General features: G+C 40.6%; 1 protein-coding gene across 9 annotated transcripts in view; it reads right to left on the reverse strand.

Annotated features, from left to right (window-relative positions):
- The window catches only part of FHOD3 (formin homology 2 domain containing 3), a 374,952-nt gene that overhangs the window by 166,266 nt on the left and 181,180 nt on the right, over positions 1 to 27,506 (reverse strand). For all 9 annotated transcript variants that reach the window (XM_061369591.1, XM_061369598.1, XM_061369592.1 and 6 more), the window contains exon 5: positions 25,092 to 25,197. In XM_061369591.1, coding sequence (XP_061225575.1) covers positions 25,092 to 25,197 — 106 coding nt within the window. The remainder of the gene's footprint in view (positions 1 to 25,091; positions 25,198 to 27,506) is intronic.

Genomic DNA, 27,506 nt, shown 5'->3' on the forward strand with positions numbered 1-27,506 from the left:
TGCACAGAAGTCAGAGCTTCCATCAGCTCTGGATGTCACATCTGAGATGTGATAACCTGATTTTTCAAAATACCTTTTGATATAGTAGTAATTCAAATATCTGCACAAGACTGGCAATCAAATTAAGGTTCAGCTCTGTGCAGTGAGGTCTCAGACTAGCCCCCCAGAAAACAATGAACATATGTGAATGGGGAACATGGAACATAAGTCAAGTTGAAATTAGTTGCCTAGAAGGTAGATTTGCATACTAATACTGGTTTCCCCCATGTCAGGAAACTTAATAACACAAGCATCCTTTTTTCTCCCTTAATTTTGAGGACTGGCAGACTTATTTCCAGTATCTGTAAAAACAGGTTTTCCCAAGTGGTATGAAGTTGCTAATACATCACTTTTTTTTGCCATTTAATTTAACTCAATACATACTTCTCCTATTAACTATTTAGACACCCTAAAGCAAAAAAACTGAGCAAACCTACAAACCATCTCTGGTTTATAATAAAAGCCACATTGTCAGAAACTGCCTCACCAGACATGAACGTTTAGGCCATCACTGAAACAACAGCTGGAGTGTGAAGAAGCAAGAGGTATTTTAGATGGACAATAATTCAGGTTGATACATCTAGAGGTACTTTGCAGATCAAAGAGTTTTGATGCCCCTGAGCTACTTCCTACTTTCCACAAAATGACACCCACCATCCATCATGCATAGCTTGGTCATCTTCCAATCTATTCTGGCTTTGGGACAACTCCTCTCTTTATCCTTGTTTCCTGAATAGAAGCACTGATAAAACATCACTGAACTCCAGAACTTTTGCATCACTCCACTGAACTCTCAGAGAATGATGAGCACTCTGCTGCTCTTCACACCAAACTTTGGCAAGTGAGGATTATGAGATGCAGAGAGACAACAGACCTCTGATCTGCTCCGAGCCATGGCTCCTCCTAAAGCCTTCTCTGCAAGCAGCAGAACTGATAACACTTTGATCATCATTGCCATCTAGGAGAACTTCTGCTTTCAAAATGAAAGGTTGCCCAAATGGGGTCAATTATTTATTTGTGTACACATTAAAGTAAACTGTGAAACGGGTATATGCTCTCTTCAGCTGAAAGTGTTCTTGCTCTTCCCAAAATGATCACAACTATGTCTAGTGCTGTTAATTTTGTTTCATAGTTGTAACTGAGACTTAGTTTTCACTAATCTCATTCCATCTAATTGCTCAAGGCAGAAGGGTAGTTTTTCATTTTTGTGCAGTAGAAATAATGAAAAGTTAAAAATGAAATACCCGAGTTGCTTTATTGATGAGGAAAATAAAGTGGAACTAAAATATACTCATTTTGATTCACTGCTCGAACTAAAGAAATTTGTTAGCAGAAAGTGCAAAAGCAACAGAATAGCTTGAAAGCCAGTAATTCATATTTTGTGGTCAAATATAAATAAAAAATATAAACAGTAGTTATCGGTTAAATAAGGACAGCTGCTTGCTACTGTGTAAAATAATCTCTACAAGCTTTACAAAATCAACACTGCAGCACCATAGCTGATATAAACCTGTAAAAAATTATTTCACAACCATTGCATACTAAATGTTAAACCGTCTTATGTCTTCCCAAGAAATTGTTCAGACTCCAAAATAGTGCTCTGTGTGAACCTCCAAGAGCAATTTTTTTTGTGTATCAACTTGTAAGAGAGCTTCTAACTTGGTTAAATCAGTTGCCTATAATACATCCTAATTCAAGGGACCTTACAAAATAAAATATGAACTGGCAAAAGAATCAATATTGCTCATACAAGCATTAAAAAAATAATCTATACTTTCCCACCTTCCTTAGTCTCATTTCAATTTTAACATATAGAAAGGCTCAGAGCCAAGATGCTTACCCAAACTACATAAATCTCTAGACAAACTCCAGAGACTATACAGCCCTATCCCCATAAAACCTTCTGATTCTTCCTATTGCTGCTTTTCAGCAGGACAGGTTAGTAGGGAGCACACCTTCCCTTAGCAGATAGAATCTCCTTCCTTCCAATGTGTTTATTAAATGAAACAGGAATGGAAACCAGCCCCTAAGCCCGCAATGAACCCTACAGGAACAATGTACCTCACACCACTGATGCAGCCGACTGTGAGAAAGACAACTGACCCAATTAATTCCCTTATTCCCTTCCTGAATTCCTGAGCAGGGTCAGAGGAAGGGAACACCATTTACCACCATGCAACCTATTTCAGGCAGCTGGTCCAGTTTATAATGTAAACATGGTAACACCTTGGGAAGGTCACTCAGAGGAATGGTAGCATTAGCAAAGCAATTAATTTGAGGTTGACCACATGCATTCTGCCCTTTCACTTTACTTTCTTCCTTCCCTCACCTTGTAGAAGAAAACACAAGGAAGAGTTTTTACTCGTTCTTTGAACAGGAATTTTCACGAGCTGGGAGATGGGATTTTCATGAACACTGAGTATGTCTTCGTTTTTTGGGATGATTTCCAGCATGATACTGTATTAATCTGTTGCCAAAGGAAACACTTTATAGTTTTCTCATTAGTGAAAGGGCTTTAGAAACATGTTTGAAGGAAATGATCCAACTAACAAAACAAGCAAAACCTTTCCATGCACTTCACATGCTCCATGAAAAGTGCCTGCTTCATGAAGAAAACACCTGTAGAGCTTACTGTTCAACCTGTTCAACGATCTCCTTAAAAATCCTTCTTCATAAATACACATCCTCCATGCCTTTCTATCTTCTGACTGCTAAAAAATTAAATTCAAGGAAATGAGAAAAAGAAAAAAGATATATTTAAACTCACTTGGTTCGACAATCACCTTTCACTTCTTTGAGTGTTTAATTATATGACAATTCATAAAGCTGGAGAGTAAAATGTAAAACAGACATAGTGAGGTACCAGAGTCCCAGGTGGGTTTCCAAGGTCACACAGAGCTTGCCTGCCCTCAGAGGGCTCAACAACTATAAAGCTGAAATCAGATATTGCTGTATTTACCTCCTCTGCCTTCTTTCATTCTTTTTTTCTTAATCTAAACTGCCAACTTTAACAAGCCTCTGTATACAGCATACAACTTACATATTCCTCATCTAATTTACTTGAAGAATACAGAGTTTACAGAATGAAGAACTCAAAGGCTAGCTACACTTTATTTTCTCTTTGATAGGCTGTCATGGTGCTTTCCTCTTGCAACTTTTCTGTTGCGTGTTTCCTTTTACAACCAGTCACGAACACTCTAGCAAGGTCAGTCGAGGCCTATGCAAAGAACTGTGCTTTCTAAATAGGATATTTTCCTTTTAATTTTCTAAACTCACATACATTAGCACCTCCAATTATAATTAAGCAAATAAATTTCAGAGAGCTAGAAGATTAGGAAATTACTAATTGCAGATTATATGCACTATTGCAATATAAATTACCCCTTCCATGTTTTTTCTAAAGTCCAGCAATGCCTTGGGTTTTCTTTCCTCTGTGTATCTTGCCGTAACACACATTTGGGTTTGGTATGTTTGTGGACATATTTTTGATTATAAATATACATTATGTATAAGATGCGTATCTGCAGATAAGGATATTTAACTATATGTATCTACATTTACACAGTCCTCTCTCAAAAGTCAAGTCCCAGAGTATCATAAAAACACCAAGGCCATTTCATGATAAATGTTTTCATGTTTGTATAAGCTCATTAAGGGATTCTGGTTTATTTGTACAAGACCTTTCAAATAATGTTTTCAAAGTCCAGACCTTCACAGTGGTTTCAGGATTCTATATGGCAAAATGCATGCTACAAACTGATGATATTGCATTGTTTAGGGTCCAAGATAACAATGTTGAGAGAAGAGTTTATGTTTCATACCACTTCCATCACTGATGCCTACTGGAATTTTATTTCAGTAATAGGGCTTCATAAATTACACAGAAGAGTTAAATAGCTAATAAAGAGGGAGATCCCAGAAAGCTCCAGAAAATTTGATTGCTAAACCTAGCCTTTCCTCAGCAATCTAGAAGTATTTTCCTCTTTTTTTCTTCCCACTTCAATGAAGTTCAAAGTAAAATTTTATATCACTGTTTATGGCAACTTAACAATACTTAGTGAAGCCACAATTGTTCTGATGCTTTCATTTTCAGAATTTCAGTACAAGGCAACTTTATAGCCTGAATTTTGAAGAGCAAAAAGTCAACCAAATCAAAGTCACAACAAATGTTTCACTCTTAAAAAAGTAAACATAAGAGGAACTGCCACAAGAAGTGTCTGAAGCCAAACAAAGGAATATAAAAACATGTGAGCAGCACCTGTGACTTCTTACTTTAAAGAGGCCTAAATGATGAATTTTACCACACAACTTTCTTCTGTAAGCAGGAAGAACACAGTTTGCAATGATCTCCTAAAAAGCAGAAGGTATGTTATGCATAATTGAAGAGCAGGAAAGCCAAAGAACAATAAAGATACTGGAAATCTTAGTACTGGTGCTAGTAATAGGCACACACATGCAGAGAGACTTTATAGAAGATTATATCAATTTCGGACCATGTTTGGTTCTACTGGCTAAAGCAAGCATCTGATTAATGGATTAATCATTAGAGAAATAAAGGTGAGCAGAAAACTGAAGTAATGCATATCATCCCTCTGTTCCTGACTTTTTCTGAATGACTTACTATATAAAAACTATAAAAAAACCCCATAAAGGCAATGTCAAAAGTGTAAACAGTATGAGTCTACTGCTTCCTAATAAATTGAAGTATCTTTTCATTAAGCTTTGTTTTCAGGAGAGAGAATTATAGTAGCAGAGCTATACAGACAACCCAATTTACCTGAATTATGGCAGCCTGTTACTATAGCAGAAAACAGATATCCTGCTGAAGAAGGACAGGCCTTTCCTTTGAACAATTTCCATCAGTTATTAGCTTATGGCCACTCCTCCTCCTGCATCTTTCGCACATATCAAGGAAGCAGGTTCTTCCATTGGAGGTCTCAGCCGTGGTCCTAAATTACCTCTTCCTTTCCACAAGAGAGAAGCTTCACTGATTAAGGACGCAAATTAACTAGAACACCAGAAGAGGCTGACATTATAAGAAACCACACCAAGGTACATGCAAATAAATCTCACTGACAGCGCTGACAAAAGAAAGGCACTGTCACACCTTCACAGGCCTGGTAAAGGTGCCCAGTGTTCTGAGGTCAAGCCCACGATGAAAAATCCCAATCTACATTAATTTGCAAACACCAGCCCTCTTCTACTTGTTTTTACTAATGAAAGGGACAATCTAGTTAATTAAGGCCAACTTTCACTTAAGTACTCCAGATGCCACATGAATCGGTTGTTAATCTCCCAACATGAGATATCAAGTGACAGTTTCTCACTGCAGCCTATGTGACCTATTAGCACTCAGTATTGAAAAGCTGGAAGTCCTGTCTCATTGGAAGTAGGCAGCCTGGCAGGATAGAGGGTAACAAGAATAGAGCACTAATAAACACAATTTTCATTTCAGGGTAATTCAGTCTGGTTCTTTTGTTTTGAAGGGCAATACGAAAGAGAAGTCTGAAGTTTTTCAGCTGCCATTTTTATAATTCACTTTCTGTTTAAGGGGAAAAAAAAAAAAGATTATTAAAGTAAGAGCCTTATTTTGAGACTAAAAACCAGGAATTGTAACTCAAAGAACACCAGTCATACATAGAACCTTGGAGAAATATTGCACAGCTCTCCGCCAGTACAGTACAGTGCTAGTTGCACTAGGCTTCAAAACAAAACCACAGGATTTTGTTTGAAATAAAAGGCAGGAACCAATGGACCCTCCACTGAATTAGGAATTCCCAGGAGATAATAAAACCTCTGTTTCTTAGGAGGCAAAGAGAGCACAGGTGGAACCTGTCTGAAGGGACAGGATTGGTTAAGCATGGCAACCAGGATGGTGGGAAGGGAATTTTGCCTTTTTTCCCAGCCAACATCTGTAATGCATTAGAGAGCTTCTCTCTCTTTATATTTTACATCTCAAGCACCTGAGTAAAACCGGATTCAAAGAAAGGGTGTCAGCTTTCTTTTATCTTCACCAATAAAAATCCATTTAAATACCACTGATCCTGAATAATTACACAGAAGAATTAAATGGCAAATGTCTGAGACATTGTAATCTGTGTCTCATAACACACACTAATAAGTTTTGAACTATTCCATTTTAGTCTGATGCAGAAAAGCATTCCTGTAAGAAGTTTAATCCTGCTTCATATATGAGTTCTTAAAAACAGGTAAATGAATTCCTGCGGGTATCTACCCCTTCCTCTCTCTCTGACACACTCTAATACAAACACTATGCCTATTTTGCATTGTGCCATAATTTTGAAAGCATTTACAGGTTTTCTGGCATGCTCTAGAGGAATTACACACTTTGTTTCCAGCACTTGTCTCTTTAAGTATCAGCTGGCTTTAGGCACACCAGGACCTAGTCTCCTAAAGTAGATGAATAAAAACGTGGACTTTGCAGGGCTCTCTTGAGAAGTCTCAGTCTATCAGTCATGCAATGCCCCTAGGGAAGTTAGCTTCTTAATTTAGCTAAATTAGGTGTGCAATGTTGAATAGCATGAATACTTCATCTCTACCTCTTTTTCTCCAAATAAAAGAAAAAAAAACACATTAACTTAAGACATTCTCCTATCTTCCCTTTTTCTACACAGTGTCTAATAAAACCAGTGACATCTTCTGAAAAACATAGTGAAAGCACACACCCATTCTACAAAGCACTTTCCTAAGGGAATAGAGTTTGACTTAGAGGAGTTAAACAGCCACAGCTTGTTGCTTCCCTGTGCTTAAACAAACCCAATTGGTTTGGACTGTTACAACAAAATGAATAGGCAAGGCTGAAAGGGTGGTAGCTATTACTGGGGACGTGATTAGCAGTAGCAACCATCTTTTCTGGAGCAATAGCAAACAGGGCTCTCCAGAACACTTCCCACCTCTCTCCAACTCAGCCCTGAAGTCTTCTCCATGCATGTTCAAGAAAACATCGTGAATATATAATTTTGCCGGCAGACTTAGAAAAAAAAATAATCCCAAACCCCTACATATTTAAATATAATAACACAAGAATTGACAGGTGGTCAAACTGAAACAGCTGGAGTCAAAACTGCCTTGCTTAAGAGCAACCCACAGGGCAGTAAAAGTGAGAAGAAAATAAAGTTGTTTCAGTCCAGTCACTGGAGCAAAAATTTCACTCACATTTTGAAAAAGACACCACTGCCACTGCAAGGTGATGGCCCTCTCCTGCTCAAGGGAGCTGCTTACCCTTGTGCTCTCGCAGCTGTTTATACATGCCCATGAATAACTGGATCAAGAACTGAAAGTCCAATTGACGTGCCAAAAATAAGCAACCAGCAGATTTTAACCCAGACCAACTCCACGTTCCAGACCAAAGGTGCTGTGGGATATGCGAACAAACAGCAATAGTGCACGAGGGCAGGGAGGGACTGGCATTTTGTTCTGGGTTTTGTTTTGGAACAGAAAAGCAACGCTTTCCTTAACTTCTAGCTAAAGCAGAGGCAACAGAAACATCTTTTCACTGACAGACATATATAAAAGCTTACAATAGCTTTGGCAAAGTTATGCCAAAGGAATGCTTAACACCTGTTACAATCAGAATATTCCTCTGTAAAAGCAAAGTTGTCTTTAGAATTTTGATTTGCTGGATCTTATCTGCTGGCAGTAATGGTGGTGTAAAGACGATGTGAATCAAGGAGAAGAAATTAAAAATTGAAAAGTTATTTTCTCCAACTGAGAACATTTTGAGTTTCATTTGACTGGGAAAAGATCCCTGGCAGCGTTCAAGACCAGGTTAGACGAGGCCTTGGGTGAGATGGTTTAGTGCGAGGTGTTCCTGCCCATGGCAGGGGGGTTGGAACTTGATGATCTTAAGGTCCTTTCCAACTCTAACTATTCTATGATTGTAACACAAGAAATAATTTCCAAAAATAAACACAATTTTCTTCATTAGCAGCAAGAACATAGACTTAAAATTCTTTTAAGTTATTAGAGCATATAAAAAAGCCCTCAAACACAATGTGTTTCTTGTTGGGAACATTCCCATGTGGGGAAGAGTAGAAATGTCTCCCCATATCACTGTATGTAGAGAAATCATAGTCCTATGCATCTTATAGGAAGCGTGTACCAAGACATCTACTGGCATTTCATGATGTACAGTAGTGTTTGTGATTCTCACAGGATAATCCAGCAATCAGCTGTTTTAATCTTAAGACTTTTTAAACTTATAAATAGGCGTGAAAGAACAATGTTGAAAAATGAGTTCTTTAACAAAAGCAGCACTGAATTACCATGAATAATTTTAATGAACTTTTCCAAAGCTCTCATGTTTCAAGAGAATGAAAATATTGCATTGGAATTAAAAAAGGCCAGTAAATACCCATACAGACATGCAGGAAAAAAATAAAGATTACATTTTCAATATTAGCATAATTTTCATGATTACTGTGGTTTTGTTTGCTTGAACATTACAAGTGACAGCAAATAACCATGAAAGAGACTTCTACATTTTTTCTTATTTAAGAACTCTGGACCCAATTTGTCTGTTTCATACACATGTCAAGAGTTAACTCCTTTTTGTGTCAGCACAATAAACAAAAGCACAGTCAAGCCCATCAGGTCTTAACCTAGTTTGAAGTAGAACTTCATAAATTCCTGCTGGTAAGGACCATTCCGGTTTACAACATTTAAAGAGAGAGCTATGCCTGCTCAGTCATGATGCACACACATCATGGCTCTATTCAGCAACAGCTGTTTCAAGGGACATTTGCATTCAGAAAGAACCTTCTAGAACCATCCCCTGACAAAAAGCAGTTCCTGTACTCCACAGAAATCTGTTCTTGTTTTAATTACAACCTCGGGTCTGGAGTGACGTCATTAGCTGAGAATCTTCTCCAAGTTTCCCCGTCTTTTGATTGCAGAGTAAAACTGAAAACTGTTTTACCTCTGATGTGCAGAAATGAGTCTGCAAATGCAAAGAAAGCAGTATGTTTTATTTCTAACACAATGTTATTCAAGCTTGTTTTACAGCTTCAGTGCATCAGTGTTCATCATGCTGTCCCCCTCAGTCTTGCAGGTAGAAAACCTGCTGCTGAGAACACATACTAAATCAATGCACTCCTGAACACCTGGGCAATGCACCGATATATAGACAACAAAGTTCAAAAAAGAACTTTATTTCTAGAATTGAAACAGTTAATTCAATTATTCCAGTAAATGCAAAATAACATGACATGGGAACAAAGGGAAAACCTAGCTATGAATAAGTTTCCCAGGAACTTGCTTTCACCCTAATTCATACATATGTTTAATTCAAAGGCCAACATCAGAATTGTTATGCCCATCCAATAAGCCTGGGGAGAAATAACTTTTTCTGGCATCGTACCAGAGACCGTGCACTGATTACAGTGCTGAAGCTGTGCTCAAGTATGGATCATTTCCTCTGAATCCACCATGACTTGGTGCATGTCTCTTTACTACATCATGCACAAAGAACGGAGAAGCCATAACACTTCTTTTATCCCCTGACAGTACAGACAGTGGGGAATAGGGGAAGAACACATAAATCAAGGCCAGAACATGTGCTGCCTTATTCACACTGTCCACATACCAAGAAATTAAATATCTTTGAGAGTAACCTTTAAGTTCTTTAAGCACCTTCAGCATTGGTATCAGTGCACTTCCATATCCTTATAGTGCAATATGAATAAGAAGCTTCAGACTCTCAAGTTAATACTATTTTCCTGACCCAAATGCATCATATTTTTCTTTTCTTTGTACTTGGTCTTGTCTGAAGAAAGCAGATGATATCAACTGCAGTTAGTGAAATATTTTAGGATAGGACACCACCAACCCCCCCAAGCAAATAAAAAAACCAACCAAAAAAAAAAAAAACACCCAGCAAAACAAACCCCCAAACCCCAAATATTTTTTTTAATCACAACCTTTGCAAGTGCATGCTTCTAAGAACTTTCTTATCTATGGGTAGCCTCAGCCAAACAGCAACCTGCATACTCTGGCTGTAACTAAGTAATACATTCTGTTACACATCTGGAAGAAGCATGTCAATGTTTCAGCTACAAGTTAGCTCACATGAAATTCTATTACGACCTGGGGACAAGACTGCTTAAGATCACAGCATCACTCTGGTCAAATGAAGTATCATATGAAAAGTGCAGGCCATGACTTCCTGAAACTCATTCAACACAGAAAGGCATTCCAATAGGTTTTCTTAGTACAAAGTGGGAAACATTCTTGGAGAGGACTCCATGAACACCTGGAACACTTTCTCAAAGTTTCAGGCTGGAGTAGTTTCCTTTATCTATCAGGCAGAATTTTAAGGGCCTTGAATAGCCCTGAACCTAGCACGGGATGACTGAATCTGGAATGCCTGTGAGAAGAAGCTTAAGAGGGTTTAGCTAGTTTACATGTTATTAATAATAACTAATTTGGCACTAACTGGGCAGCCTTGTAAGACCTTCAACAATGCTGCCCTGTGCAGGCTGTCACAGAGCTGCCCCTGTCCATGGTACTTGGCCAACCATGGGCCGCAACATCAACGACTTCGGCTCTAGGTGGCAAACCCGATCGCACAACTGTTATGTCAGGTTTGGACAGACATGCCCTACAGCTCTGTGGCCAAAAGCTGGCTTTGTTGGCATGAGTTAGTCAATAGGATTCAGGTTTTCTTTCCCAAAAGACCTACTAAGGTCTTAGCTCAGCCAAGGTGTTTCAGAGATTGAGGATTCCAGGTGAGAAAAAATGAGAGACAAATAGAGAACTCACAACCAGTTTATTAATACAGGAAAATATAGAGATAGTAAAGGATACTTCTGATGTTTGGTTATCTTACCAACCCCAAGGACCATGTAATGATGATCAGGAAACCAGCTCTGATAATCATCATCACAGTGCAAGGTGGCAGGCTCAACCTTAGTGGGTGTTCCCACGGAGGCAACACTGACTTGGGTGATATGAGATTCTGCCTCCCCCACATCGCATCAGACTCGGGCTTTTATACTGACCAAAATGAACACTCATTCTGATGCAGTGGGCCAGCCTACATTGGAAGAAGTGGCCAGCAACATGTCTCCAACCATCGACCACGGGATGTGTCAGGAGCAATAGATAATGGTCTGTGGTGAAACAAACAAAGATAGAAAAGTACTGTTTGTTCGCTTTGGCTCCTCTCTGGAAAGTCCTGCTTTGGCTGCTCCCCAGAAAGTCCAGCTTTGGTTCCTATCCAGAAAGTTCCATTTTAAAATGCTCCAGAAAAGTCTCAACTCTTGGACACCTTTCTAGATATTGCTGGCCACTTCTTCTGAGGTAGGCTGGCTCCCTATGTGGGAATGAGTGTGCATTTTTGTCAGTATAAAAGCCCAAGCCTTATGTGATGTAGGGGAGGTAGAACCTCATACCACCCAGGTCAATGTTGCCTCCATGGGGGGCCCGCTAAGACTCAGCCTGCCACCTCACTCCATGATGATAATTCTCGGAGCTGGTTTCCTGATTGTCTTCACAGGGTCCTTGGGGTTGGTAAGATATACACTCTTTAGAAATACCCTTTACTCTGTCAGATTCTCTATATTTTCCTATATTAATAAACTAGTTGAGAGTTCTCTATTTGTCTCTCATTTTCTCTATCTGGAATTCTCGAACTCTGGAACATAAGGCAATAAAGCTAAAACCCCTTGAAATGACAATTCTGTTATCTATGAATGCCAGTAATGAATGGCAACTAAAGCCAGCCTTTGAAAACAAAGCGCTCTTAAGTGTCATTCAGCTCCAGTGGAACCAAACACAGAGCATGAGTCTTTTCTGATCGAGTCCCATGTGGCAGGCAAAATCCTGTCCTGAGCAGCCTGACAGTCCCAAGCATATCAGGACAGTTGTATTGTTCTCTGTGATCCAAATGTCCTTCCCAACTTGCTTTTTTAGAATCAGCATGGCTAAAAGGTAAGTGCATAGGGAGGTTTGTTTCTATAAAACACTAGAAAACTGGCTCCTAATCTTATGCTCTTTCATGCATTCTATTTCTTACTTGTCTATAGAGATCTAGGGAAATGTGACATTTACAGTACATAACATGGACTTCAAATACAGGAGCTTAGTCTTCCTGATATGTCTCTAAAATCAGAGAAAGTTTTGCTCTTCTACTACATGATTGAGCGGACAATTACACCCGCTAAACACATGACAGTGCCATGGCTTTTTATAATAAGCATTGACTATGCTTATCAAGTTGCAGCAATAAGCATGTCACATCACTAGGGTTCCCAAAAACTGAAAGTGGTAGTCTAAAATGTTTATATTATCTGGGTTCAGGAGCAGGTTGACAGGGGTTTGGGTGACATGGTTTAGTGCAAGATGTCCCTGCCCATGGCAGGGGGGTTGGAACTAGATGATCTTAAGGTCCTTGATTCTGTGATTCTTCCTAATTTCATTCCATACCTCTCCCCACCCCACCCTTCCAATTGCAGTGAAAACCACTGAAGGACAAATAATTTTAATCAAACTAACTATAAAACAGCTTATTCAACCTCTTCAAGAAGAGAGAGACTAGATCCGTTGTTTGAGGGAAACAACCATGTATATTCATACCAAAACATTCACCTAGGCAGGTGATAACATACAGAAGGAGGGAAGTTAAGCAGGAGGAAACAGGATATTGCCCAGTATTGGCTGAAGTCTTTAAGACCTCGTCTGTCATTTAAGTAAACCCACTCAAGACACATTATAGATATACTAAATCCTGAGTATCACTTCAGTGACTCAAGTCCATCTGTAACAGCAAAGGCATCTGATGGCACTCCTGCAGTAAACAGCAGTATTTTTAAAGACACCATTTCAGGGAACCATGAAATGTCGGAAGAAAAAATACTAAACTGCAAAAGAAAGTCTGTCCATCCCAAGCTTTCATTAAAGGAAACCTTTAGGATCTGCTCTAAAACAGTAATCTCTCCTGTGGAATGTTAACACTCCTTGGCTTTCCAGCAGCAGGGAGATCTTTATGGCGATATCTCAGTAGCTGATATACCATTTTCCTTCTTTAATGTATCCTTGTAGGACTGATACAATGTAAAGTCACTCAGTTGCAAACCTTAAACTCCTCCTCTCTATATTGTCTTTCATCCAGAGAATTTTCGATTACTGAGCAAGTTCAACATTAATAAACTGCACCACTCCTATAGCTTACTAATTGCTTTCTGGAAACACCAGCCTGAGGGACTGAAACGTTCCAGCCTTAGTCTTAAGTCCTGTGGTCTTCCCTGCCCCGGACACCCTAAACCCCTCTGGTTTTTTTTTAATCACTGTCATCATCTCCAGGAGAGTGTGTGAGGGAACCAAAGTACGTACAAGGGTGGAAGAGGGAAAAATATTTGCTCTCTTTCTGTCAACAAATTAAAAGAGGTAAAGGGAAAAAAAAAATGATTTAATTTGCATGGTACTTACATCAGTAAAATCTATTCACAAAAATCTCTAGTAAGAATCTTCAAACGAAGTGATGAATTACTGAAACCCCCATCCTAAACACCAGAGAGGTACTGTATTTTTAGCAACTAGTGCAACCCAGCACTCCCATCCTGCAAGAGATCTGAAGCTGGGCACAGCTTCAGGACACAGGCTTTAGCATCAGGAATTTAAATGGAAAAAGTTGGAAATGCCTCACAAACTGAAAACATGAAAAATTCCTTCTTGCCTGGAAATATGGTGAGGAAGAAATCATGTGACAGATAATAAATTCACAGTTTATTAGTTCCCACTTTTTGTGAAAAATTGGATAAAACCCCACACACTAAGCAAGCAGAGAGTCCCAGCCACATCTTTTCTCCCTCCGACTTGCAGAGGAAAGACACAATAACCTGTCTGCTTTTCCATGGCACCTCTGCTCAATCCCTATCTGCGTATCTGCTGACAACCTTCATGTTCACTAGAGGAGCAGGAGGTGCCAGACCACATTTCCCTCTATTCACTCCAACACCACCATCAGTGGGACCAGTCCTGCATATGGGAAATGGTGGAGGAAGAGAGGAGAAGGGCAGTACGTTGCACTGCCAATCAGTAACCTGGTCCTTCTACTTAATTATAAAGCAGCAAAAAGGAGTTCCATCTTTTGTCATTCAAGCCTTGTAAACATGCAGCGATTAGCTACTTCGTTCCCAAGGGGCATGTGCTACTCAGGGCTATGCAGAGGAACAGACAAACAGAAACCCTCAACAACAGCAAACAGAAACTTTAATATTCCTGTATGCTCACTAAGATTATCCCTCCCTGTCATCAGCCTATGAATATTGTTGTTCCTAGACACATATGTATGAACACAGCATTTATGATAGCTATAATAACGGATACTGTAGTAATACATACAAGTCTTAATGGCTCAGCTTTTAAATTCTCAGACTGGGGTTTTTTTTAACATTCTGCTGCAGTAGCAATCAGAGGCTTAAAGTAAGTCACTACCTCATAATAATGAACTATTTTAAGAGTTTACAGTCCACTGCTCCCGTTTTCTATTGCATCTATAAGAACATGACTGACAGAAATGCATATGCATGCACATTTGTAAAAGATACAGATAGGGCTAAGATGTAACTTAAAATAATTCATACATATCTGGGTATTGAAATTAACCCTGAGGACATTTGAAGAACCTCATTTTTGACACGTCCTTATGTCACACAATAGTCATCTTCATGAAGTAACCATCAGCACTTTCAAATTATCCTACACATTTGCCCCTACCTCCCCCTCTCCTCTTTTAAAGTCCTTAATTTTCCCTGCTTCTGTATCAGGATAAAGCACTCTATGTAGCACCATCACAAACAGGTGTGGAAGCAACTATTCTTGAAATGAGAATAATCAGGCTATTTTCCAACCATATTTTACAGTATTTTATGTGCATATATTCAAACCAAGTAATTCATAATGAAATCACCAGCAGCCGCATACTTTGTGCAAGTGTTCATGTCTGTGCCGGCTTATGACTATCTTTATTTTATGCACATTTTCTCCCTCTAATGGATCAGCTTTTGAATGCTTTCAGGCTACAAAATTACTATAAAAAGGCAGAAAAACTCTGTAAAATGCTCCTACCAGTTGGAATTGGTACATTGTTTTCAAGACTACTTCATGAAGTTTGAGTAGTTAACTCATATAACATCCACAATGGCTTTAAAGGCCCCTGGGACTACTTCCCAAGTACTTATTCTTTGCTTAGCAGTTAAGGATGTGCATTTTTCATGGTTCAGTTTCTCATTTTATGCAGGGTCTGCACAGACCGAGGTGTCACATTTCATGGGAATTTCACGAAGCGTAAAAAAAAAAAGAAGATTCATTTTCATGAAGACAGAAAGCAACCCAAAGCCTCCCAGCCTCTGTCAGCTTTAAAAACAAGGGAAATCCATAATTTTATGGTGGTGTTATTCCTGAATTCCATGTAGACCATGAGAACCCTATATCCTCCTCATGAGCAGTCCCAACATGAAAGGCCATTTCATATAATGCACAGAGCAAGGAAAAGCTCAGTTTATTTGTAGATGTGTAAATTACTATAGGGTGGTTAAACTTTTGAACTCAAATTTGCTTCGGTGCCAATTCCCATCCCAGACTGGGAGGACTTGTACTGAACGCTGTGTGTGAGGACCATCTGGCTCTGCTTCCAGATGGATCATGGATCAGAACCACATCCAGGGAAAAGGGAGGGAGGAGAAGGAAAAAGAGGAGGAAGGGGAGGGCAGTGCTTGCTCCATAAACTAAGGGAATGCTTAAGGTTACGGTTGGTAGGAAGCTCGCTGTAATTCATATACAGATCAAGTCTAATAAACATGACTTTTTAAATTTGCAGATGAAAAATGGAGAAAGGAAATACTAAAAGCATAGAGAGGATATTTTCCCTCTTTTTAAACTGCATGGTTTCCCAGGTCAAACTCTCTCAGCTACCCTTGTACAAGTAAATAAATGTGTTTAGTCTCAAACAGATACTTGCAGAAGTAAAAGAGGATTCAGCTACTGAGAGAAGGAGGTTTAGTGTTGGATGCTAAATCCATTTGTATTTATCATTCCATCACTTTTCAGAACACAAAAAAGAGGCACATCTTAAGGTTTCTGCAGAGGTATATTTTCTGGGACTTTTGATTATTTTTAACGCCTACTACAACAAATGGCACCTACAAAGCTCACTGACGGAACGCTGGCAGCATAGCCCATTTCACAAAGGGACGTGGCATGGCTGCATCACAGTGACGCTCAGCAGTGCTGCTCATGAACAGGTTTTATTAAAACAGGGACAATAATTTGCTACTAATCTGCAAACACAGCTGTAGCTTGTTTGGTTTGGTGGGGTTTGTGTTGGGACTCTTCTGGTAGTGGGGTGGAGGACCTAGGTTGTATCCCCATGTGGAGCTTCCCCATACTATGTGGGTATAACAACTTCCAGGTGGAGTTCTGTTGGTATGGTTTCATGGGAACTGCAATGGTTTCATGGGAACTGCACTTGGATATCCAGCATAAAATATGTGATATGGATGCTCAGATCCCCACAGGACAAGTGGGGTTGAGGTAACTGGGGGTGTTTGCCTGGAGAAGACTCAGGGGGACCTTATTACTCTCTACAAATACCTGAAAGGAGGCTGTAATGAGGTGGGTTTGGTCTTGATTTTCACCACATAGGATCCACAGGTTTGATTTTCAGCACATAGGGACCACCAGCTCCTGCTTCAAGTATTTCATTCTTGAAGAGTGTCTAGCCTTCATAGACCCATTTGTCCTTCAGCAAGGTTTCCCAAGGAATTCTGCTAACCAGCGTCCTAAACAGGCCAAACTCAGCCCTCCAGAAGTCTAAGGTGGAGGTTTTGCTGACTTTCTTCCTGACTTCTCCAAGGATTGAAAATTCAGTCATTTTGTGATCACTGCCCAAGATGGCTTCTAGCCATCACATCGCCCACCAGTCCTTCTCTGTTTGTGAACAGCAAATCTAGCCAGGCACCTCCCCTAGTTGGCTCACTAACCAGCTGGGTTAGGAAGTTATCTTCCACACCCTCGAAAAACCTCCTGGATTGTCTCTTCTCTGCTGTGTTGTACTTCCAGCAGACATCTGATAGGATGAAGTCCCCCACGAGAACAAGGGCAAGCAATCATGAAACTTCTCCCAGTTGTTTGCAGAACGCTTTGTAGTTTCATCCTGGCTAGGTAGTCTATAACAGACTCCTACCAGGATATCTGCTTGGTTGGCCTTCCCCTTAATCTTCACCCACAAACATTCAGCCTTCTCCCTCACAACACTGATTTCAAGGCAGTCAATGCACTCCCTGTCACACAGCGCAACCCCAGCATTTACTGCAGAAATGCGTGCTTCCCCATGCTAAAGGCTTTGTAATACCTAACCTTGAATGCACAAGGCCAAAGCCACATAATCTATCAGAGAGAGGGAGGAAAGTTCAAGAGCACTGGAAACATTTGTGTCCTTATAGTAACGAGGGGTCTTTTTGATTAAAACAGCCAGCAGATTCCTGGAAATGGATCATCCCCCTGTTACAGAGAGTACACTTGCAAGCCCCAAGCATTCCTAGTAGCAGTTGGCTCAATGCAGAAATGCCACTGGCTCACTGATAACTTCATGTCTGGCTTTCAGAACAAAAGCGTTATCAGCAGCAGCTTCCACTGCCTGCTTGCAAAACCTCACCCTCACCTTCAACTTCCTCTAGCTCCTTGACATCTTTGGGCACACAGTGCTCTGGTGACAGACAGTAACCAGATGGTCTATTACCATCCTGCATTGGGTCGCTTCAGGAATTTAATCTGATTTCCCAGAATATGCAGCACAGCCCTTCGTTCTAAAGTGGGCGTGCAGGTGGGAGCGCATGCCTCTGGCTTTATAAATAGGCCTAACCACTGGTGGCTTTGGTACATGTCTGTGATTGAGCTGTTTGCCTGTCACTTAGAAAACCTGAAGCCTGCCTGGGCATTCATCAGTGGTTCTGACCAACTGGTGGCTCCTGTGCACACTTCATCATCCTGTCAAATACCTTTGCACCTCCTAATTCCAATGGCAAAATTGCTTTCTGCTTTACAACCAGTAGCTTTTACAGTGATTTATTTCCACTTTTTATTGTTGTCAGCCAAATTATAATTATTAATTTAAAAAGCTGGGGTTTTTTTTCCTCACATTCCCAACAGTACTGGCTAAATAAACAGAAGACAGGAAGACTGCCATAATTCTATCAATTATTTAATTAGTTGGTTCTCAGACATGGCATTTCATGTATTGCTTTCTCATTCTGTGCAAGAAACAGAAGAGCTCAAAATTATATCCAAAGCATCTTCAAAATTACAGTGAGATTTATATTAATCCTCATCAGCTGTAGACATTTTCATCTGTCTTTCACCCATTTCCACTTATTTTTGAATATTTAAGCAACATCCACCATACTGCAAAATTGCAACTGGGAAAGGAACTTTTAACTTCAGTGCTATGAGGGAAGCTCACCAAAAGAAAAAAAAAAAAAAAAGAAACAAGGGGGAAGGAAACCAAGCATGTTTCTGTGGGGAAAAAAGAAAAACCCTCAAGACACAGTTTCTTTAGATATCCATAATAATTAAAAGCAGTGTAGAGGAATAAATTTAGCCTGAAGAACTAATAAGTAAGGAGGAACAAAAGCTGTTTTCTAAGCTAATCTTTCAACAGCGTAACTCTCAAGAGGAGCCCTGGCTACTGTTGGTTTAGGACCAGTAGTCTATACATTGACAAAAGGGAATGCTCTGGGAAAGGTACTATCAAACAACCCTAGTTCAGGGAACCCCAGCAGAAATACGCAGTGACTCCTTAGCACTCGACAATAAACCGTCTGGATTTCTCAGTATTGCATGCAAAAGCTACACTTATCTTCTCTTCACTTACCCATTAAAGTAACTAAAATTTTCATGACTCATATTTAGTCATTTTTTTGGCAGCTCAGTCTGCCTTGAACCAAGTTAAATCCACTAAGCAGAAATTCCCAACCAGGAAACATTAGAGTGAAACAACACAGACACGTGGAAAAAGCCAAGCACTGTACTCAAGAAAAAACCTGTAGCTCGAAACTCATTGAGCCACCTACAACCCTTCCACATATACATATATTTCCGACTTATTTTCCCTCCTAAATCCAAAGCTACTTCTTGAGGAGTGTACGCAAACAAGTTCACAGGAAACACTAGGAAAACACTCAGGCTGATTGGTAGCCGTGTATGGGTGAGACATGGAGGCAGAGGAGGCAATGCTATGCCTAAGGCTACCATTTACTGTCACAAGCCCTGAAAACTGGGTTAGGATCACAAGAGGAAAAGAGCGAATTACACCAAAAGTGCTGGAGAAATGCAGCTAGAACATGGAAGTAAGGAGAAATCCTATCCCTTTATGATTCAGATTAAATGCAGTGAAAACAAGGAAGTTATGTTCCACTCCAAAAGGATCTGTCAAACAAGGACACGGCAGCAGCAAGGCACAAAAAGTCTAGACAAAGATTTTTTTTGTTTGTTCTTTTTTTTTTTTTTTTTTTTAAATCTCATAACTCTGAGTTTAAAGCTTATGGGACTGCCTCAGTCCTAACTATGATGTGTCTTGAATAAAGTTGATTTTCACCTATTCACTGGTACTCCAGGCTTAGTAAAATTCAGCGCTCCAATAATACACATGACACTCACAAAAAAAAATCCAACCAATCACAATAGCCTTCCAAAAATAATACACCAGAAACACTCTTACATGACGTATTTAATGTTTCTTTTCAGCACCCTCCTCAATGTATTCGGATAAGATTGCCTGGCTACACTGTACTTCCAAACCTATCTTTATCTCATTGCACACGCAGACCTATTCAGAAAGTACACACTGGCTCCTGGAACTGCAAAGCAGCTGACATAATCTTGGAGTTGTAACAAGCTTTGAACTTCCTGAAAGACAATCAAGACAACATTTCTGAAATAAAACCCACATCACACAGAAAAACCATGCCATTGTAAAAGATGCCAGGATTCACTACCCAAAGGGAAACTTCAGCTTCATGTACCAGCAAAACAGGGGAGAAAATACAAATATCTGAAAGGTTTTTTTAGCTTTACGGCATATTTCTACATGGTTACTTTTTGTTGTTTTATTTGTTTTATATTTATTTTCAACAAGCTGTCATCACTTGTTAATAACAATGCAACAAGATGAGCTTGCAGTTTATTTAGTATAATGCTGTGGATATTGGCACTAATGCTCTGTTTTATCATTCACTGTGAACCCACTGGAAAAATCTCTAACTTCAGACCATGGACACTGAATTCTTGAGAGCCAAGAAATACAACAAGAAACAGACCACTGTCATCTGCCTGAATTCTGGATGCGTTAGGGTGCATCCTTAGTCATGCAGATAAAATTTCATTCCTGTTTGTTTGGCTTTTTTAAGAAAGAAAAACTAAAAAAAAGAAATCAATGTTAAAGGGAGTTTTAATTCTTCTCAATCCGTACCTGGGTGATGTCATCAAGATCTCAGTAAGAAGATACATGCGATACTCTGGTGAGATCACTCAGATGTGACTGATTTCTCTGGTGTCAGTAGATCATTGGGTCACTGGTGAGGCTTAGTGCCCTGGACCTTATCTGTCACTGGAGCACACGAGCTGCAGGGCTATCCAGATTATAAGGAGACTTCACACTGCTCAAGTAGTGTAAACCCCTACCAGGCTTCCTTGTTTTCAATTTTCAATATTTGGCTGCAAAACCAGCTGAAGGGCAAAGACATCATCCAGCCACAGTAGGTCAATACCAAGATGATAAAGGAACAAGCTACTAGACTGAAGGCCAGACTGCCCTATACAGCACTTTTATTTTGCTCAGAATTTTCTGAGAGCATCCACGGCGGTTTTGTCCAAAAAGCTTTTTCTTTTAGCTGTAAAGAAAGTCTTTTTTCCTTCACATGTTCCTGTGCCATTGTCTAGTTTCAGTGTGTTCAATATTCTTTTACTTTTGGTAGAAGCTACTATGAAGTGCATTCATACCATTGCACAATTACTGACTTAGAATACAATTTCTGTGGTACTGGTTCAGTTCCTTTCATACCCCCAAAAGCTGGTATTTTTGCAGTCTAATCTTGAAGTTCTTTGCACGAAGCCATACTTACTATATGCATCCTCACTTTGTATAACTCTTGCATTTCTGGTTCTTACAAGATCCTTCTCCTTGTTTTTGTATTTGTCTGACTCCTCAATTTGCAATTTGAGTTTTGGCAGCTAAATACATCAAAGTGACATTTTTAAAGGCAGCTATATAAGTTAGTCTAAGAAAACTCAAATGAGCAATCTACCACAACTATGCATCCATTAGCACTCTCTATTTACTACAAGACCATCCAGCAGCGAAGATCCCTTGGTGTGACTGTTCTCCCCTTGCTCATAACCCCTTGAAATACTGTAGGAACTCTTGAGTTTGCAGCTTGGGTTTCCTGGTTAGATAAAAACTGTATATATTCATTTGGGCCACATTACAGTAAATCAGCATTCTGTTCCAGTGACACACCTTTTCAATATCCCTCTCCAAACTCTACCTTTGCCAAGTTATCTTCTAAATGCAGAGAACAGAGTGTAAACCTCTGACTACCTCTTTAACTCCAAAACATGGAGTCAAAACTTGTTTTCAGCCAACTGACCTTAAGATATGACTGTCTCACTGTTTATACCATAGCTACTAATCATACTCTGGGAAGTTATTTCACTTTGTGCCCTTCAACATTTATGATTATCTGGTGAAAGTTTTAGAACATCTTTTCCTTCTTAGAATTATGGATTTGCAATATAATCCAAAAGAAAAGATGGGTAACACAGAGTCTTTCAACATGGACTTGAATTTTCCAGTTCATCCTGCTCAGTGGTATTGACCTCCCCCCCCCGCCCCTTTCCTACATAACATGCAAGAATTGGGTTGGAATGGAAGGTTACAGACCCTTTAGAGAAGACAGGCCCGGTGGGCTGGGAGAGGGAGTTGCCCTTTATGTTAGGGATTGGCTGGAGAGTATGGAACTCTGTCTAGGGACAGGTGAGCACTTAACAGAGAGTTTGTGGGTCAGGGTTAGAGGGAAAACAGTGATGGAAGACATTACTGTGGGGATCTGTTATAGACCACCTGATCAAGGAGAACCTGTGGATGAAGCACTCTAGAGACAGATAGGAAAAGCCTCACGTTCACAGGCCCTTGACCTCATGGGGGACTTCAACCACCCTGACATCTGTTGGAATGACGGTAGGGCCCAGCACAAGCAATCCAGGAGGTTCCTCGATTGTGTGGAAGACAACTTCCTTCTGCAGGGAATAGAGGAGCCGACAAGGAGAGGTGCCGTGCTTGACCTTGTGCTCACCAAAAGCAAAGGGCTGGTTGGAAATGTAACGCTCCAGGACAGCCTTGGTTGCAGCGATCACAAGATGGTCGAATTTGAGATCCTCAGGACAATGAGAAGAGCGTGCAGCAAGCTCACTGCCCTGGACTTCAAGAGAGCAGACTTTGGCCTCGTCACGAACCTGCTTAGTAAGGTTCCATGGGATATAGCCCTAGAGGGCAGGGGGCCCAAGACTCTTGGTTGATATTCAAGCATCACCTTGCTACAAGCTCAGGAGTGTTGCATCCCAACTAGAAGAAAGTGCAGCAGGAGGGCCAGGACACCTCCTTGGATGGATAAGGAGCTGCTGAGGAAAATTCAAAGGAAAAAAGAGTCTTATAGAAAGTGGAAGCAAGGACAGGCGGCTGGTAAGAGTACAGGGATGTTGTCTGGGGAGCTAGGGACCAGGTTAGAAAACCTAAGGCCCAGTTAGAATTAAACTTGGCTAGGGATATTAAGGATAACAGGAAGGGATTCTATAGATACTTAGCAAATAAAAAACAGACTAGGGACAACGTAGGCACCCTCTGGAAGCTCTCAGGAGAACTGGATATCCAGGATTTGGAGAAGGCTGAGGTTCGTAATGAATTCTTTGCCTCGGTCTCCACTGGCAAAGGCTCTGACCGCACCACCCAAGACTTGGAAGGTAGACGCAGGGACTGTGAGAATGAAGACCCTGGGCCCACTGTAGGCCAGGATCGGGTTCGAGACCATCTTAAAAACCTGAATGTGCACAAGTCCATGGGACCTGATGAAATCCACCCACGGGTCCTGAAGCCGCTGGCCATCATATTTGAAAATTCATGGCAGTCAGGTGAAGTTTCCAATGACTGGAAAAAGGGAAATACAAGCCCCATTTTCAAGAAGGGGAAAATGGATGACCCAGGGAATTACAGACCAGTCAGTCTCACCTCTGTGCCTGGCAAAATCTTCGAGGAGATTCTCCTGAAAGGCATGCTAAGGCACATGAAAAACCAACAAGGTGCTTGGTGACAGCCAGCATGGCTTCACTAAGGGGAAATCCTGCCTGACCAATTAGGTGGCCTTCTATGATGGGGCTATGGAACTGATGGATAGGGGTAGAGCAGTTGATGTCATCTACCTGGACTTGTGCAAAGCATTCGACACTGTCCCACACAACACCCTTGTCTCTAAATTGGAGAGACATCAATTTGATGGATGGACCACTCAGTGGATAAAGAACTTGCTGGATGGCTGCACACAAAGAGTAGCGGTCAATGGCTCAATGTCCAGCTGCAGACCAGTAAATAGTGGTATCCCTCAGGGATTGATGTTGGGACCAGTCTTGTTTAACATCTTTGTCGCTGAAATGGACAGTGGGATTGAGTGCACCCTCAGCAATTTTGCCGATGACACCAAGCTGTGTGGTTCGGTTGATACGCTGGAGGGAAGGAATGCCATCCAGAGGGACCTCGACAGGCTTGTGAGGTGGGCTGATGCCAACCTCATGAAGTTTAACCATGCCAAGTGCAAGGTCCTACACCTGGGTCGGAGCAATCCCAGGCACAGCTACAGGTTGGGCAGAGAAGAGATTCAGAGCAGCCCTGCGGAGAAGGACTTGGGGGTGCTGGTCGATGAGAAACTGAACATGAGCCAGCAGTGTGCGCTTCTAGCCTGGAAAGCTAACCATATCCTGGGCTGCATCAAAAGGAACGTGACCAGCAGGTTGAAGGAGGTGATCCTGCCCCTCTACTCTGCTCTTGTGAGACCACACCTGGAGTACTGTGTGCAGTTCTGGTGTCCTCAACATAAAAAGGACATGGAACTGTTGGAGCAAGTCCAGAGGAGGGCCACGAGAATGATCAGGGGGCTGGAGCACCTCCTGTATGAAGACAGGCTGAGAAAGTTGGGACTGTTCAGCCTGGAGAAGAGAAGGCTGCATGGAGACCTCCTAGCAGCCTTCCAGTATCTGAAGGGGGCCTATAGGGATGCTGGGGAGGGACCCTTCATTAGGGACTGTAGTGATAGGACAAGGGGTAATGGGTTAAAACTTCAACAGGGGAAGTTTAGATTGGATATAAGGAGGAAATTCTTTCCTGTGAGGGTGGTGAGGCAGTAGAATGGGTTGCCCAAGGAGGTTGTGAATGCTCCAACCCTGGCAGTGTTCAAGACCAGGTTGGACAAAGCCTTGGGTGAGATGGTTTAGTGTGAGGTGTCCCTGCCCATGGCAGGGGGGTTGGAACTAGATGATCTTAAGGTCCTTTCCAACCCTAACTATTCTATGATTCTATGATAATTGGGACCAAACTGAGAAAGATGTTCCAAGACATTTAACATGGATGGACTCTTCATTAGGGACTGTAGTGGTAGGACAAGGGGTAATGGGTTAAAACTTAAACAGGGGAAGTTTAGATTGGATATAAGGAGGAAATTCTTTCCTGTTAGGGTGGTGAGGCAGTGGAATAGGTTGCCCAGGGAGGTTGTGAATGCTTCATCCCTGGCAGTGTTCAAGGCCAGGTTGGACGAGGCCTTGGGTAATACAGTTTAGAGCGAGGTGTCCCTGCCCATGGCAGGGGGGTTGGAACTAGATGATCTTAAGGTCCTTTCTAACCCTAACTATTCTAAGGTTCTATGATTCTATGATGTTGCAGCTGACCTCTGAGAGCTTCGCAGCAATAAAACAACTTTTGAATGCACTTGCTTTACCTCTCAGGATGTAGTTCTGATAATTCTGGTCAGCTTCTGCTCCCACTTTGATTAAGCAAGTCAGACCTTCAGCAACAACAAACTCATGAACCAAGTCCTTGTCATCCTGTACAGGAGAAAGTAAAAACCGCATTAGAATTTTGAAAGATAAAGACACAGCACACATCATAATGTAGAATCAAGTGCATGTCTGCAGAACTGACTTCATGTTTCTGTTGATGCAAGCAAGTTGATGTGAAGGTCTATTAAAGACCAAAAGCAGAATTCTGAATTTTAAAATCAGAATAGAAAGTGCAAAGCAATAAAAAACAAGCTTTTACCTTTAAGTCAACTACAGAATATTAAAAACAGTAAAACATGACTTCTGACTTTTTCATTAAAGACTTGCAGGCTCTCATTGATACTATAAATCTCATCGTATCATATAAATAGATATCCCTAAAGTATTGGGATCAGCAAGAGAAGACCATCTCTGTGCTTCATCATAATTCCAGTTTCAGTATTTTAAGTGCATAAAGCAAAACTTTAAAACTGGTGTTTATCACAATGTGATATTATATTAATTTTCTTGATATTAATTCATTATATTTAGAATGGGAAAATATAGTGTTGAATATAACATCACTAGTAGATAATATTCCCACACTATAATGGAAGGCACAGCAAATATAAGAGAAAACACTTCTTGGCATTTCATGGGAGTTTATACTGGTTAAATTGACTAGCTTTTTTTAAACCATCAGTCCTTTGCTCAGTGAAGCAGAATGACCCCATACCACAGGTATATGTGATACCTGGAAGAGTGAGGCTTTGCTGGACTTTGGATGCATACTACCATGACAAGGGACTACAGACCATATATAAAGCTTGCCTCCTCCTCCTGCAGAAGGTACATGCAGCCAAAGAAGAGGCTACTAAAAGATTGATTAAAGAGTACTTAATGAATTAGCCATGCAAATTAGCACAAAACCAATTTAAAATATTAATGGAAAAGAGCAAATTTGTGGACAGTCATAGTTGACAAGTCCCTTCCATCAGTATTTTTAACAAATGCTTTCATACACAATGGTGTATTAGATCTAAATTTCAGCTTTCCAGTAATGCAGCCCTGAGAAGCCAAGATCCAGACGATTTTGTTGAGAGTTATTTCTGAATTCACTGGAAGCACTTAGAAAACAGCCAAAGGAAATAAAATAATGAAGCCCCTTTCAGTGTGACAGTTCACGGACTATGGATTGCTTTCAGCCTGGCAGCTTATTTCTAATGAATTTCCTTCCTTCACCAGAGCTAAGTTACGTAATTCTTAAAGGCTAACTAAATGGGATATTTAAAACTGTAAGATGAGCTTAGCAATTTGTGAGAAATTTAGAAATTTTGAGGAAAACATCTGTTTAGTGTTTCAGAAGGTCAAATTTGTTAAAACCATTTCCAAGTACATTATACAGTCATGTATAGATATGCAAATTTATCACATTATCTTTTAAGAACTATATAGAGAAGACATACAATTATTTCCCACATCTTTGCAGAAGCATATCATAAAACCCCATATGCGTAAGATAAAATTCATCACTGTGCACGCTTGAGATAAAAATTTTACTTTCTTGTTAGCCTAAATATTTTACCTTTTGAGAGTGGTATTTGTTCCGTAGACAGATTAAAACCTTGATAATGTTTTCTGAAGAGCTAATAACTTTACAAACTCCAGAATTACACCAGGGCATTCCAGATACAAGCACACAATTCTATGAAGACGACTAAGTTTCTTTATCTGTTTTCCATACTCACAAGCTAGTGGGACTGGTAGTAAAGGAGGAACGGTACACTGACATTCTGCCTGTTAATACAGATGGCACTAATAACATCCTGATTTCCTCTGGTTTACGTAACAGTGTTTTAAAGGTGCATGCACAGATACCCTCTCCACTGCAGCTCACCAGAGAATTCCCTTTGCTGTTCCAGAACAGAACTGAAGAATTAAGATGGCTGTTTATACTGAGCAGCTAAGGACATCTTTACAGCAGGGGACCTTTGGCTGGCATTGAGGTTGCTGTATGTTTGGCCAAGCTGCCAACCTAAATAGCATGTCCCCCTGCATGGGACAGGGGCCTAGGAAGAAGCAGCCAGAGGACATGGATCTCTGCCTGTCCATCCTGAGCAATGGCTTCTGGCAAAGCCCTTCCCAAATGCCACCAGTCAGAGGAGTGAACGTTTAATTCTGAAACAACTTATCTCAAGTTAATATGTGCAGAAAGTGATGACAAAATTCACACGCTGAACTTCCAGAACAATACTTTACTGCAAGTGGAGTCTATGAAAAATAAGGACCTAAGACAAAATGCTTTCTGATGATCAAAGCCATATTTCAGGTTAATTCTCCCCACGCTTGCGGTACTTGATTTATAATCAAGCAAC

The sequence above is a fragment of the Neopsephotus bourkii genome, unplaced genomic scaffold (genome assembly GCF_033783945.1).
Source record: "Neopsephotus bourkii isolate Nb327-2 ecotype Australia unplaced genomic scaffold, CSIRO-AGI_Nbou_v1 NB_1508, whole genome shotgun sequence".
Taxonomy (NCBI): domain Eukaryota; kingdom Metazoa; phylum Chordata; class Aves; order Psittaciformes; family Psittacidae; genus Neopsephotus; species Neopsephotus bourkii.